A 13,479-nucleotide genomic window follows, 5' to 3' on the forward strand; every position below is an offset into this window, starting at 1 on the left:
CACAGTAAAAATGCGAAAAAATATAATGACATGAAGTTCATTGGTAGGCAGATGCAATACTGACTAAATAACACAATAAAATAGGATATCATAAAACAGTAGTTAGTGATATAGCCACTAATACAGCTTTAATTTTTTAGAATATGTCTTCTGCATTTCCATTCCACCTGATAGATGACAGTGTTTACGTCTAAACTCTTTGCTTGTTTCTGAAACCATACTTCAAAGATACGGCGGATCATAGAATTTTTAATTGTTTTTTATTAATAATTTCAGAAAATTTTTCATTATTTGAAATTATTGAAAAGTTTTCGATTTATGAAATTATTCCTTCAATTTTCTCATCAGTTATTACTATATATCTGAAGGAATACTGAACGAGGGACAGCGTTCCTCTCCTGTGATGTTTTTTTGTCCAAGTAGTTTGCATCATGAGCATCATTACAAATACTCACCTTAACGTGTCCAGAGGGGAGGCTTGTAATACATTATTCTGAACGAGGGTTTGTATTGCCCTGCCCATAAATTGAGTTTCTGGGTATTTCTTCATTGAAAGTGTTAGAGTGTGTGAAGGTAGGCTTTGTTGAAGCGGGTTTGGTAATATTTTATTATTTATTTCTGTATTTATTTATTCTGTGTTGGCTTTATGTGCCTCGTTGATATGGCATGCTGTGTCGTCTGCTCTGTGTTAGCAAAGGCACCTGCAAAAAATTGTGTGATTCTCACATCAAGATATTCTCCTAGTAGGAAGTCTTTACATTCAATCTGTAAGTGTTTAAATTGCCCGGCTGGTACCTCGCCAACAAATGCATATGACTGGGTAAATAACAACTGAACTAGGTTTGTATTTCAAATCAGAAATGATCCAAACATGGGGAAATATTTGACTGAATGTATAAGCAATTATTTTGCCGAATCTGGAAAGTATCGTCTGTTTGCCAAAGTAATGCATGGTGCAATCTGAATTTTTTTATGTCTTATGCATCATTCTGAGACATCAGTGGTGATACAATCATTACTCAGGTTACATCACTGAACATTTTGCCATATGTAAACATGGAAATCATACAGTTTCATTCTCACTTGTATTATTGCCCCAGTCATGCTGCATGTACGACTTGTCACAAACCTGAAAATCGCAAAACCAGTCCCCGATCACTGAGGTCTCCGAGCAGTCGTGCCTCCGATCGGCTACTGGTGGTCTTCCAGTGTCTGTCCAGCGTCCATCCAGTGGGAGGCCGAACGGCGACCATGGCCAGGTACCCACAGGTCAAGACAGTGGCCGGCCGGGCCTCGTCCTGTCGCACTTTAGTCCGCGACCTCGTGTAGCGGTCTAAGCTACCACTAGACCGACACTGGCCAGCGGCTGGTCACGGTCCAGCCCATCACCTCTCACTCGACTTCCGTGCCACGACATCGGTGGTCACGGGGAGGTTTTTCATGCAGCATGAAAAACCTCTCGACGATTTACTAGTCACCATAGTGTCCTGCGGCTAGACCGAGACATGAAGACCGGTCGTAAACCTCACCAAAACCACCCATGACTTGCAAGTCCCGGCTGGTTTGCGATAAGTCGTACCTGCAGTGTGACTGGTGCCTATAACAGATTGATTTTGCAAAAGGAAATATTTCTGTCTAGCCAAATTTAACACTGATGCTGTGTATTTGTGCGAGCAAGATAGATCATTTCTGCTATACTCGTTTTTGTGTGCGATATGACAATTGCGTCACAAAATCTCAGTATTAATGCTGTGGTTAGGAATGCCTACCAACTATATTTTGGTTGTAAAACTGGAGATCAAGACAAGAGCTGGGCTCCACATATCTTCTGCAACACTTGTGCAACAAATCCTCCGCAGTGGTTAATCGAATAAAGGAAATCTATGACGTTTGCTCTACCAATGATTTGGGGAGAGCCAACAGATCATAACAGCAATTGGTACTTTTGTATGGTGTCCCCCGTCTGGGGTGGTTTGTCAAAGAAGAAAAAGTGGTCTCTACACTATCTAACCATTCCAGCAACTATTTACCTAGTACCCAAAGGAGATGGTCTGCCTGTTCCTAAAGCACTAGAATTCTTCTCTTTTGAATCAGACGAGGAAGAGGGGAACTATGAAACATCTAGTTCTGAACCATCAAGGTCAATTGACCCAGATTTTGACCCATCCTTTTTCCACTGAACCATATTTCCAACACAAGGTGGACTGAATGATCTTGTGAGGGGTTTGGAACTGCCCATGAATAAGGTAGAGTTGATGGACTCCACCCTACAGCAATGGAATTTCCTGGCAAGTAATGTTAGAGTTCCGATGTTCCGTGACCATGAAACTGATCTAGTCCAGTTCTTCTTCATGGAAAGTGATCTTAAAGCTTGCAGTAGCATTTATGCTCAGAGGGCAGAACTCATCATCGTTAATAATCCACGTGAATGGAGACTTGTCAGGGATTCATAAAAGACGAGTTTTAAAGCTGCTTTGGTGCTCATTGGCAATGTTCTACCTTCCTTTCCAGCTGGTCATGCAGTCCATATGAAGAAAACTTATGACATGACACAGCTTCTTTGGTGTATAAGCTACGACGCACATCAGTGGCAGCTTTCCGGTGATTTGAAGGTTATTGTCATTTTGCTTGGTGTGCAGAGTGGATATACAAAGTAAGGTCGTTTTCTCTGTGAGTGAGATAGTCAGGCAAGAAAGCCTTACTGCACCAAGATATATCGACAGAAAAAGAAATATTCACCATCACCACTTGAAGAAAGAAATGTACACAGGAAAAATCATCTGATAAATTATCAATATGCCGGGAATCGCCGCCCCCACTGTGGGCATCAAAAGGGTGAGTTAACCCCCTGGCACTCGGGCAAGTAGATGCTTTTAATCTATCCGAAGCACTTACGGCAAGTCAGAATGAAGAGAGAAACCTGTAATGCACACCCTCTTGATGCCCACAGTGGGGGCGGCGGGACGTTGGTTTCAAGATTGTGACAACGTGAGTTAACTTTTACCTTGTCGTGGTGTAGTAGTATACATCCTGGCTCTCACCTGAGAGTCCCGGGTTCGATTCCCGGCATATTGGTAATTTATCAGATCCACCACTTGTGGAATCAACCAATATTTTGTGTCCACCCTTGCTGATCAAGCTAGGTCTGATGAAGGATTTTATCAAAGCAATAGACAAAACCTACGAGGCCTGCAAGTATGTCCGTGAGAAATTCCCCAGGTTAAATCAAGCAAAAATAAACGAAAGTGAGAGGAGGGAGGAAGAGATCAGTAGGTCAGAAGTAGTGGAAGCGATGAAGAAGATTAAGTTGAGAAAGGGCCCAGGAATTGATGGAGTGTGTGGTGAAATGCTTAGGTATGGGGGTGAGATTGTTGTGGAGTGGATATGGAAGTTGTGTAGATTGGCTTGGGAAGAGGGAAGGGTTCCAGAGGACTGGAAATCAGGTATAATTGTTCCTTTATACAAAGGAAAAGGGGAGAGAGAAGTATGTGGTAACCATAGGGGTATTTGCCTTCTTAGTGTGACTGGTAAAATATATGGTAGAATACTCATTGATAGGGTTAAGCATATGACAGAGGAGCTAGTTGGAGAAGAACAAGGGGGATTTAGGAAGGGAAAAGGGTGTGTAGATCAGATATTTGTTCTAAGATGTTTAGTGGAGAAGTATCTAGAGAAGGGAAGGAAAGTGTATGCTGCCTTCATGGACTTGGAGAAAGCTTATGACAGAATAGATAGGCAAGGTATGTGGAAGGTATTAAGAATATATGGAGTGGAAGGGAAATTGTTGAGTGCTGTGAAGAGTATGTACGAGGGAGCTAGGGCTACGGTGCGAGTGGATGGTGAACTGAGTGAGTTCTTTGATCTCAATGTGGGACTGAAACAGGGGTGTGTAATGTCTCTATGGCTGTTTAATATATATATGGATGGGGTTGTAAAGGAGGTACAAGGTAGGGCAGTGGATGTGGGGGTGGCCTTAATGAATAAGGGTGAGATTTGGAAGCTTCCGGTGTTGCTGTTTGCTGATGATACAGTATTGTTGAGTGAAGATGAATGGGAGTTGCAAGGTTTGGTGAATGAATTTGGGACAGTGTGTAGGAGGAGGAAGCTGAAAGTTAATGTAAACAAAAGTAGAGTTATGGTGTTTGAGAGGAATGAAGTCACAGAGTGTGCAGTGAGGTTGGATGGTGAGGATATGGAGAATGTGAGCGCATTCAAGTACTTGGGTAGTGTGATGAGTAAGGATGGAACTTTGGGGGATGAAGTACGTGAAAGGGTACAGCAGGGAAGAAAGGTTGTTGGTACACTGAAAGCAGTGATGAGAATTAGGGAGGTGAGTATGGAAGTTAAGAAGTCACTGCATGATGGTATTGTGATCCCTACCCTGACGTATGGAAGCGAGGCGTGGACATTGCAAGAGGGGAACAAGTCAAGAGTGAGAGCAGTGGAAATGAGTTACTTGAGAGGAGCATGTGGAGTAACGTGGAGGGACAGGTTGACGAATGAAGAAGTGAAGGAACGTTGTGGGGTAGATGTGGATGTGGTTGAAAAGATTAGGAGAAATACACTGAGGTGATTTGGACATGTGGAGAGAATGGAGAATGAAAGACTGACTAAGAGGGTGTATGTAGGTGAGGTGGAGGGAGGGAGAGGGAGGAGTAGACCGAGGATGAGGTGGAGGGATGGAGTTGAGAGGTATATGAGGGAGGGGGGGTGAGTTGGGGGGAGGGGAGTCAAATGGTGGGTGACAGAGTGACTTGGAGGCGTTTTGTCTACGGCCACCCTTTGCGGGATTAGGGCGTCGGGCTATAGATAGATAGATAGATAGCTTATGTTGGTTCTCAAATATTCGTAAACCTCTTCTAGATGATGCATTTGACAATGCACCGTGTGGAACCTAAAAGGATGATCGGAAAACCATGAAGCTTATAGTAACAAGAGCGATTTCATTAGGCCATGCAGCAACTGAGAAGCGGTATCATGGCAAATGGAACCCATCAGCGATTGAACACAGTCGCAAGGGATGTTCCAATTCATGAATATAAGAGAGAAGCCCATAAGCGAAGTTCAGAAATTGATTAACGAGCGATCTATGTACTGATATACAATATGTGTCTTATATACATGGCATGATCTTGAATTGGGCTCTGACTTGTATTTTGTTTTTCTCTTGGAAGGAACAGTTATTGTGGGCTCGTGGCCTTTGGTTCCTTCATCCTAGCATTAACAAAAAATCCTAGCACAAACAGATGGAAATACATTGGATTGTAATGGATGATTACCATTGTACTGCCGGCGGCATTATGTATATGCATGTAAATTTAAAAATAAAGAAATAAATCAGTAAGTAAATAAATATAACAAACATTAGCCAGTCAGCTGTTTTTATTGTCACATTTGAATTCAGCACAGTAAAATTCATAAGAAGCGGCAAGTTTTATCTCCGAAGCAGACAACTTTTAAAAATTTGTGGACAAGTGTAATCATTCCAAGATCAAGGTCACACGAGAATGTCAAAAAATTCCGTCTTTATACCAGTTGATTATGCGTGGGTTTTGTGCTTCGTGAGTGCTCCTCCTTTTCCCTTCACTCACATTCCTACAGTGTGAGCGGCCGGATGCTGTGAACGGTGTCTGTTTAATTATCATTTTTCTTTCTCTGTCTGAATTTGTGTAAACAGTACAACTCACATAATTTTTATTCAGTTTGCCAAACTTGGTGGAAGCGTAGAGGGTGACCTTGTAACCTGAGCTAAAACAGCTTTCATTCAGTTTCGACAATTCTCCGGGAAATACGTGATTAAGGTTAGATTTTAGAACAGTCACAGGTGCAGGTATCAGGGCAAGATCAAACTTCAACATTTGTCTGTGTAAACAAAATTACCTAATCTGTAATGATGTTGGTGGAAAGGTTGAGCCTTTGCAAGGAATAAAGTCAGCTACTGATTTCTTGAACAACAAATCTAAAGTCAAGTTTATAGAGCATGGTCACCTTAGATTTAACCCAATTTATATTAAACATTATGTATTTATTGACAATAACGTAAGAGTCAACGTTCTCGATTTTGAGAACAACCAAAGTATAAGAGCCAGCTCAGATCCTTAGGTCACAAGGCAAACTCAGCTCAATTTTGATCTGATAAAACATGATTGGTAGAAGATTAAGGGTCAGGAAACGACGAAGACATTGAATTTTGAGATAAATCATTCAAATGTCAAGGTCACATGGTAAAGGCAAAGTCCGACTCCGACTGTCTGTGTGTAAGGAAAATAAAAAGTGAAGAACCCATTTGCATTAATCTCGGTGGATGAGTTGGGGATACCCGATTACCTGTTCTGTTGTTTTATAGAACAATTGTTCAAAAGACAAGATTGCATGGTAAAGTCAGTCTCAACCATTTTTATCCCAAGTACACTTAACATCGTGAAAGGGTTCAGGTAAAATAAAAATACAAAGATTCGTATTGGAGAACAATGAGGAAAATAATGAAGTTTACAAAGGAAAATCAACGGCCATGGTCAGTGACCAGTGTCATCTCAGTTCTGATCTTTGAACCAAACCAGGTAGAAGAGTTAATGATTCGGGAACAAAGAAGCAAGTTGATTTAATTATAATGTACAATTAGGGAAAGTTCCGCATTACCCACCTCCCGAAGCACTGGTGCGAGATACGTGAGTGTGAAGCGGCGCCAGACCTCATGTGTCTGGTAACTGTGAGTGTGAAGGAGGGGGAGGAAGGGGACTGTAGGCAGAGGAGGGTTTAGTGATAGGTTGGAAATCACGTGTAAGTCTGCAATGTATGACTTGGACAGTGTGTTTGGATTAATTTAGGAAGGACAGATGATAATATGATGCTAACATTTTATGAGAAAAATTTTGTAGATGTCTATAGAGTTAATGTAGTCAGGAAAGTTATGCAAGTTTGCTGGGTTCGGACAGAGGTTTGAATGCTTTCATTCCCTCTCGACTTTGACATGAGTTTCCCCAGATGTTCGTAACGATAGAAGATATTATTTTGTATTGCCACGAAAACAAAACCAATATATTATCTATCTATCTGTCTGTCTGTCTATCTATCTATCTATCTACCTGTCTGTCTATATGATTATATACACTTGTATATCCTCTGTCATCCCACTGTAAACAATCGCCTGCAAACATTTCCAGTGTTACTCTGGTAATTATTCATCTCGAACTTAGAGACTAAGGTAATGTGTAATAATAATAATAATAATAATAAACTGTATGAGCGATTAACAGGCTCTTCGTTTTCCTTTAGACAGATTGATATGGGAGGTCCTAATTATAAGACCAGTCTCTGGAAATATCATTCCGATCGATCATTACAAAACGAAGGCATAGAAGCATACCTTTGACAATAAACATATTGCTACTGTGACATGAGCAACTCTCCAAACCCTGCCACCCCCGACCACCCTCACACCCACTCACAGTTACCAGACATGTAGGGTCTGGCTGCTGCTTCGTGACTATTCGTTGACCACCAGTGCTCCGAATAGTGGGTAATGCGGAACTTTCCCTGACTACCTACAATCAGGGTCACAGGGCAAATTCATTTACTCGGCTCAAGCATATTTAGGAGTGTTAGTCTCTCAGATTTTCCATTTTCTTGGTTTGGACAGTTGGTTATCATACAGTGACATTGGCAAAGAGCAGAGTTTCACTCAACTGGACCTTAACGTCAACATTCCCGTGGATCTTTTGATATTTTATGAGTAATATATATCTATATCTATCTACCTATCTATCTATCTGCCTATATGTATATCTATCTATCTATCTATATATACAAGGATGAGATGGAGGGATAGAGTGGAGAGGTATATGAGAGAGGTGTGTGTCAGCTGGGAGCATGGCAGTGAAATAGCGGGGGAGTGGGCGACGTGGAGGCGATGTATTTGTGGCCATCCCGCATGACATTAAGGCGTCTGGCAATACTGTGTATATACAGTATAGATAGATAGATAGATAGATAGATAGACAGATGGATAGATAGAGAGATAGATAGATAGAGATATACATATACATAGAGAGAGAGAGAGATCCAGATATAGATAAAGATATATAGATAGATAGATTTATAGATAGATAGATGCAGGTATTGTCTCTCTTCTCTCTCTCTCTCTCTCTCTGTATATATAAGAATTCCTCGTTGAATGACATTTCTTCCGACAAGTTTTGTTAACTTTGATTAAAACTGTTGAAGTTACTGTGTTTACACACACACACACACACACACACACACACACACACACACACACACACACACACAGCAGCGGGTGTAAATGTATTCCGAAATGATTTGGACATGTGGAACAAATATGGAATGAATGAATGACAAGGAGAGAGTACGTGAAAGAGATGATAATAGGAGGAGGAGGAGGGGAAGACGAAGGATGGGATGGTGGGATAGACGGCAGATGTATGTGAAAGAGGGAGATGTGAGGTGGAGAGATGGCAGCCAGGAAGCAGTGGATCGTGTGATATGAAGGCACAACTGTAGATAGCGTGAAACATCTTAACAAAAATTTAAAAAAAAATAGAGGAACGGAAAATCAGCTCCTTTCACCATCCACTGCTGTTTTACTCCATCAGGAGCGTAGGGGATTGGTGTTAGACTATTCATTCCTGACACCTAAGGCGAAAGAGCCCAACCGCACTCGTCCCCGAGTATGTTAAGGGAACAATAACCTCAGTACTTTCCTTGCATGTAAAGTTTTATAGACCTATTCAGGTGGAGTGCTTTAACCCAACAGACCACAAGGCATCACTATGCCTCCGTCCACTTATAGTGGATTAAGTGACTGGTCCGTCCGTGCGTGGGTGGGTGGGTGATTGCGTGCGTGAGTGCTTGGGTCTGTGCGTTTGTAACAGCCTTGTGGGTGCGGTATCTCCTGACGCCAACAACGGATTTCTACGAAACTTTAGCGAGTGATGCAGTATGAGGGCATGATGAACTGATTAGGTCGGCAAGGTCAGGGTCATGCCGGTATGGGTGTGACATCTCCTGATCCTCTTGGCGGATTTCGACCAAACTCGTCAGGAATACAGTATGAACGGACGATGAACTGATTATGCCAGCAAGATCAGTGAGTCAAAGGTCAAGGTCATATGGGTGTTAGTGCAAGAACTCCTGAATCTTTTGACGGATTTCGACCAAACTTTTGTCAGTGATAAAGTGTGAAGGAATGATGAACTGATTAGATCTGCACGGTGAAGAGCTCAAAGGTCAAGGTCATATGGGTGTGGGCGCGATATCTCCTTAACCTCTTGATGGATTTCGACCAAACTTTTGTCAATGATACATTGTCAGAGTAAAATAGATAATCTGACTCTGTAATTGAATTGGAAACAAACGCTTTAAAAGAACCGATGATCACGCAAATAAAATAGATTTACAGGACTAATGATCCCTGATCAGTGAAGAAACATTATATGCTGATAACTTGTACTGAACAGACTTAGAGATTTTGTCATGATTTTTCTTAATGGACTTTGGCTTCGAATATTTCACTTGGCCATCGGGAAGGACTTTGTAGGATGATATGGTCACAGACTATCACGTCTTCGAAGTTCAGTACACATAAACTTACCAGTAATCCCATGACACGTTCATAAATGAGCTCTAGATCACATATGTATTCTAGGCCAACGAAAACACTCACACATATATAGAGATAATAAACATATTCTCATGTTCAATGAAACACATACTAAGGCATGTTGTTGCGCAAAGAACGTGGCCATATGTTCCTGAACACTAGCAATGCCACAGTTTCTAAGGTGAAGGCTTTATTTTCGGTCACTTCAGGTTCTGAAGCTTTCACTGTTACTATTTCCGTCAGTACAACGTCGATATACGATGCACAGTTAATTGGGTGGCTGCAGAAACTTTTATAATTGACTAGGAGTAGTGCCCTGTACTGCCATGCCAAAAAGGCGAACACTCTAATCCTATTTGTTCTAGTTCAGTCTTTCTTTATACTCCAGAAAGACCATGTACCTCTTATGCTTTTGAAGGGGGATTTGTCAGAATTGGCGCGAGCGTGTTTATAAGTTCGTGACATTTTTGTTTCAGTGTGAAAACCGCGAATTCTATAGGAATTCTCACTGAATATCACTCAGTCCAACCGTCCTAGCATTCACTCGATTGGGACGGTTTTCAGAACATTTTTCACGTTTCATAAGTGATCATCCTTGTGCGCGACATTGACATTAGCGCCTTCGCTGAGTGATTTATTGTGAGCGTATGTCGCTCACTTTCTTTCCATTGACCGTTGAGCCAAGCACGGCCATCCCTCGCCCCCTTCCATAATTCGAACTTAGTCAGGCTTTGATCGTCGTTAGAGAAGGTTCGTGTAGCGAGTTCCTGAAATCTCCACCTAGCGGTGAATCGGCGAAGAGGTTTAGCGTTTGCAGCGTCCGTCCTACGTGACGACGGCCAGTCATTCCGCTTAGCCCCCTCTACTGACCATTATTTCTTTTCGTTTTTCCTAGGTTTAAGTTTAGCTTTTGAATAAGCGAGTGAGTGCATTCTCCTTGTTATTTTGAATTCATTTTGAGACTCATGTAACGTAAATTTATTTCATTGTAATTAATAAATTTATAGTTCTTTTTCTTTGAGTTCAATGTAGTTAAACTCATGTTTTATTTCTCCACAGTAAGCTTATTCTAGTTGCTGCTCTTAGTTCTCATAAACACTTTGCATTATTCATTACTGGTACTTAGGCAGTCCTTTTGTATTAAGCTTAAATCCGTTGTGCCAACCAGGAGTTAATGCACTGGCAAGAACCTGTTTATCATTATTAGCATTAGTTATTGATTGTCAGGGGTGGAGTCACTTTCTTGAGAGGCTAACAGTACTACAAACAGCACCGTGAGTAATTAGTCTCTGCTGTGTACTGTTGAGAAAGTTTATAACTTCTTATCCTTAGAGAATCGGCGAAGTAAGCCGACGTAAAGTAAAACTTACTGCTTGATTTCACGTCAATTCTTTGTCTCTATTTTCAAGCAAAACATACATTAATCATATTTCTTAAATCTACAAAACCCCGTGACAGGATTATAAGAGGTCCAGGAACTTCTGTTTCAGGTTTCACTGACTAATGCATAGTATTTGTGTGCACTTGTTTACTATTACCGGTGACCACAAATGACCTCCGATTGGTGACCTTAAATGATCTCAGAGTTCAACCTAATATAGCCTATCTCTGAAATGGTCATATGAGCCTCCATACCAAAAACTGGGCTGCTGGGTCCAGTCGCTCTTGCGTGTATTATTGGTGACCTCAAATGACCTCTGACAAGTGACCTCAAATTACCTAGGAGGTCAGCCTCACATAGCGTATGTCAGAACTAGAGGTCAAGTGAGCCTCCATGCCAATAACTGAGCTGCTAGGTCCAGTTGTTCAAGTGTGTATTACGGTGACCTCAAATAGCTTCTGACCAGTGATCTCAAATGACCTCAGAGGCCAAATTCAAATAGCCTATGTCCGAACTGGAGGTAACGTGACTCCCTATGCCAAAAATTGGGGTGCACGGGTACCCGGTGTTTCCCGGACCAAAAAAGGGAACAATCTACCGGTGACCTCAAATGTCCCAAATCAGAATTTTGACCCCCTAAAACCATCCTTGGGTCACCCTGATTCAGAATATATATGGGTTTGAGGGTCTCTGGCTCTTGGTTTTTATTGTGATTGAAGGAAAAACAAACAACATGGCTCTTTTGTATACATAGGTTTACCACGTATGAAAACATGAATATTTCCCCTACTTTTATCTTCGTCCTGGTTTACTTACAAATGTACCACGATTACATTTTACTTATCTCGTTGCAGCGGTTATATTGGATATCAAAAACAGTATACTCTCTAGATATATGATTCTAAATTTTAATGAAATGTCTAGACTCTCTTTCCACTAGACAAGACAAGCTGCTGATTATCCTCTAGACTGGTATAAATTAGTGGTCAGTAATTTCCTTTAACGTTCACTGTTCTGCAGCACTCACCTGGGAGCAGTTGACCTCATCACTGTAGTCGCCACAGTCGTTGTCACCGTCACACCTGTATGACTCCCTGACGCATCGGTTGTTGTCACACTTAAACTGGTCATCGTCACATTCTCTCTGCGGATGGTAACACGGAAACACCTAACTACAATCAGGCCTATCCTCAGACAAATAGTTCATACACCGTATCTTTCAAAGACTGTCCAATCTGAACCACCCTGCAAACATTTCTAAGGACCTCCAATTACTTTTCTTTATATATATATATATATATATATATATATATATATATATATATATATATATATATATATATATATATTAAACGCATATTTCATTCTTGATGATCTGCAAACGATTTAACATCCATCCATCCATCATCCAATCCTATGTTGCCCCATGAGGAGCGTAGCATCCCGGGGCTAGGCAAGTTGGTCTTGACATTTAAGATGAGAGTGACCAGCCTCACTCCTCCCTGAGTGACATTACGTAAGCAATGAACCATAACCCTCCCTTGGATATAAACCTGCACCAGCTCAATCCGATTGGAGCCCCTTACTTACCTACTAAACCAACAGGCGTCATAATTTGGTGTTATGCTTACCATCCAGAGTAGTAAATGGTTTCCTGGTGTACAGGAAACCATTTGGCTTGTCACTCACTGTAGAGCCACCCATAGGCAGAAGGAAGAGAAAAGAATGAAGGAAAGAAAGCAGAGGGAGTGTAAAGTCACCTGTGGGCAGAAGGAAGATGAAATAATACAGGAAAGACAGACAGAAGAGGAAGGACGGAGAGGAAAAGACAGACACCCAAAGCAGCACTACATCTAGTAAGTGGATGGTGAATCCTCACCTACCTGCAACCTATGTTCTCACCATGGGGAAAAACGAAATATAGCATTATATAGGTTAGGTAAAATCTTAGTTGCACCATTAAATCTGAAATAAATATAACACAGTTTCGGTATAATTAATGATTAACAGTTTTAAAGCTTGCTCATTACGTATAGGAATTAATAAATGTAACTGGAACAATAATAATTATGCTAAAATAATTCGTGCTTTGAAATATTTGTCTCTGTTTTAAGGAACTGGGATAACATTGACGTTTGCCTTTTAGTGCATTGGACTGGAAATGATTCCTTTGCCAGGAAAAGTTACAAATACTATAGAATCTTTGAAGTTTTAGTATGCTGTGATTTTTTATAAATTCTTTGTGCAACTGTGTATCATCTATTTAATAGAGATTGTAGTTTAGCCATTTCTGCATATGTTTAGCTTACCAGAATCTCTTAAAATATATGCTTATTCAACCCATCCTTGAAAAGTTGGAATAATGAACAGAGGTTTGGAAGAAGACTGTCAGACATATTGCTTTAAAAAAAGCATGGTCATATGTAGTTCTCAATAAACCAAATATTGAAGTACATCTCCACTTTTTAAAGCAGGCTAT

General features: G+C 41.0%; 1 protein-coding gene across 1 annotated transcript in view; it reads right to left on the reverse strand.

Annotated features, from left to right (window-relative positions):
* Window positions 1-13,479, reverse strand: part of LOC145413688 (uncharacterized) — a 616,371-nt gene that overhangs the window by 181,079 nt on the left and 421,813 nt on the right. Inside the window, exon 6 of the mRNA XM_080283343.1 lies at window positions 12,028-12,144. Coding sequence (XP_080139469.1) covers window positions 12,028-12,144 — 117 coding nt within the window. The remainder of the gene's footprint in view (window positions 1-12,027; window positions 12,145-13,479) is intronic.

The sequence above is a fragment of the Coenobita brevimanus genome, chromosome 97 (genome assembly GCF_032717465.1).
Source record: "Coenobita brevimanus isolate Jiangsu-jjx chromosome 97, ASM3271746v2, whole genome shotgun sequence".
Taxonomy (NCBI): Eukaryota; Metazoa; Arthropoda; class Malacostraca; order Decapoda; family Coenobitidae; genus Coenobita; species Coenobita brevimanus.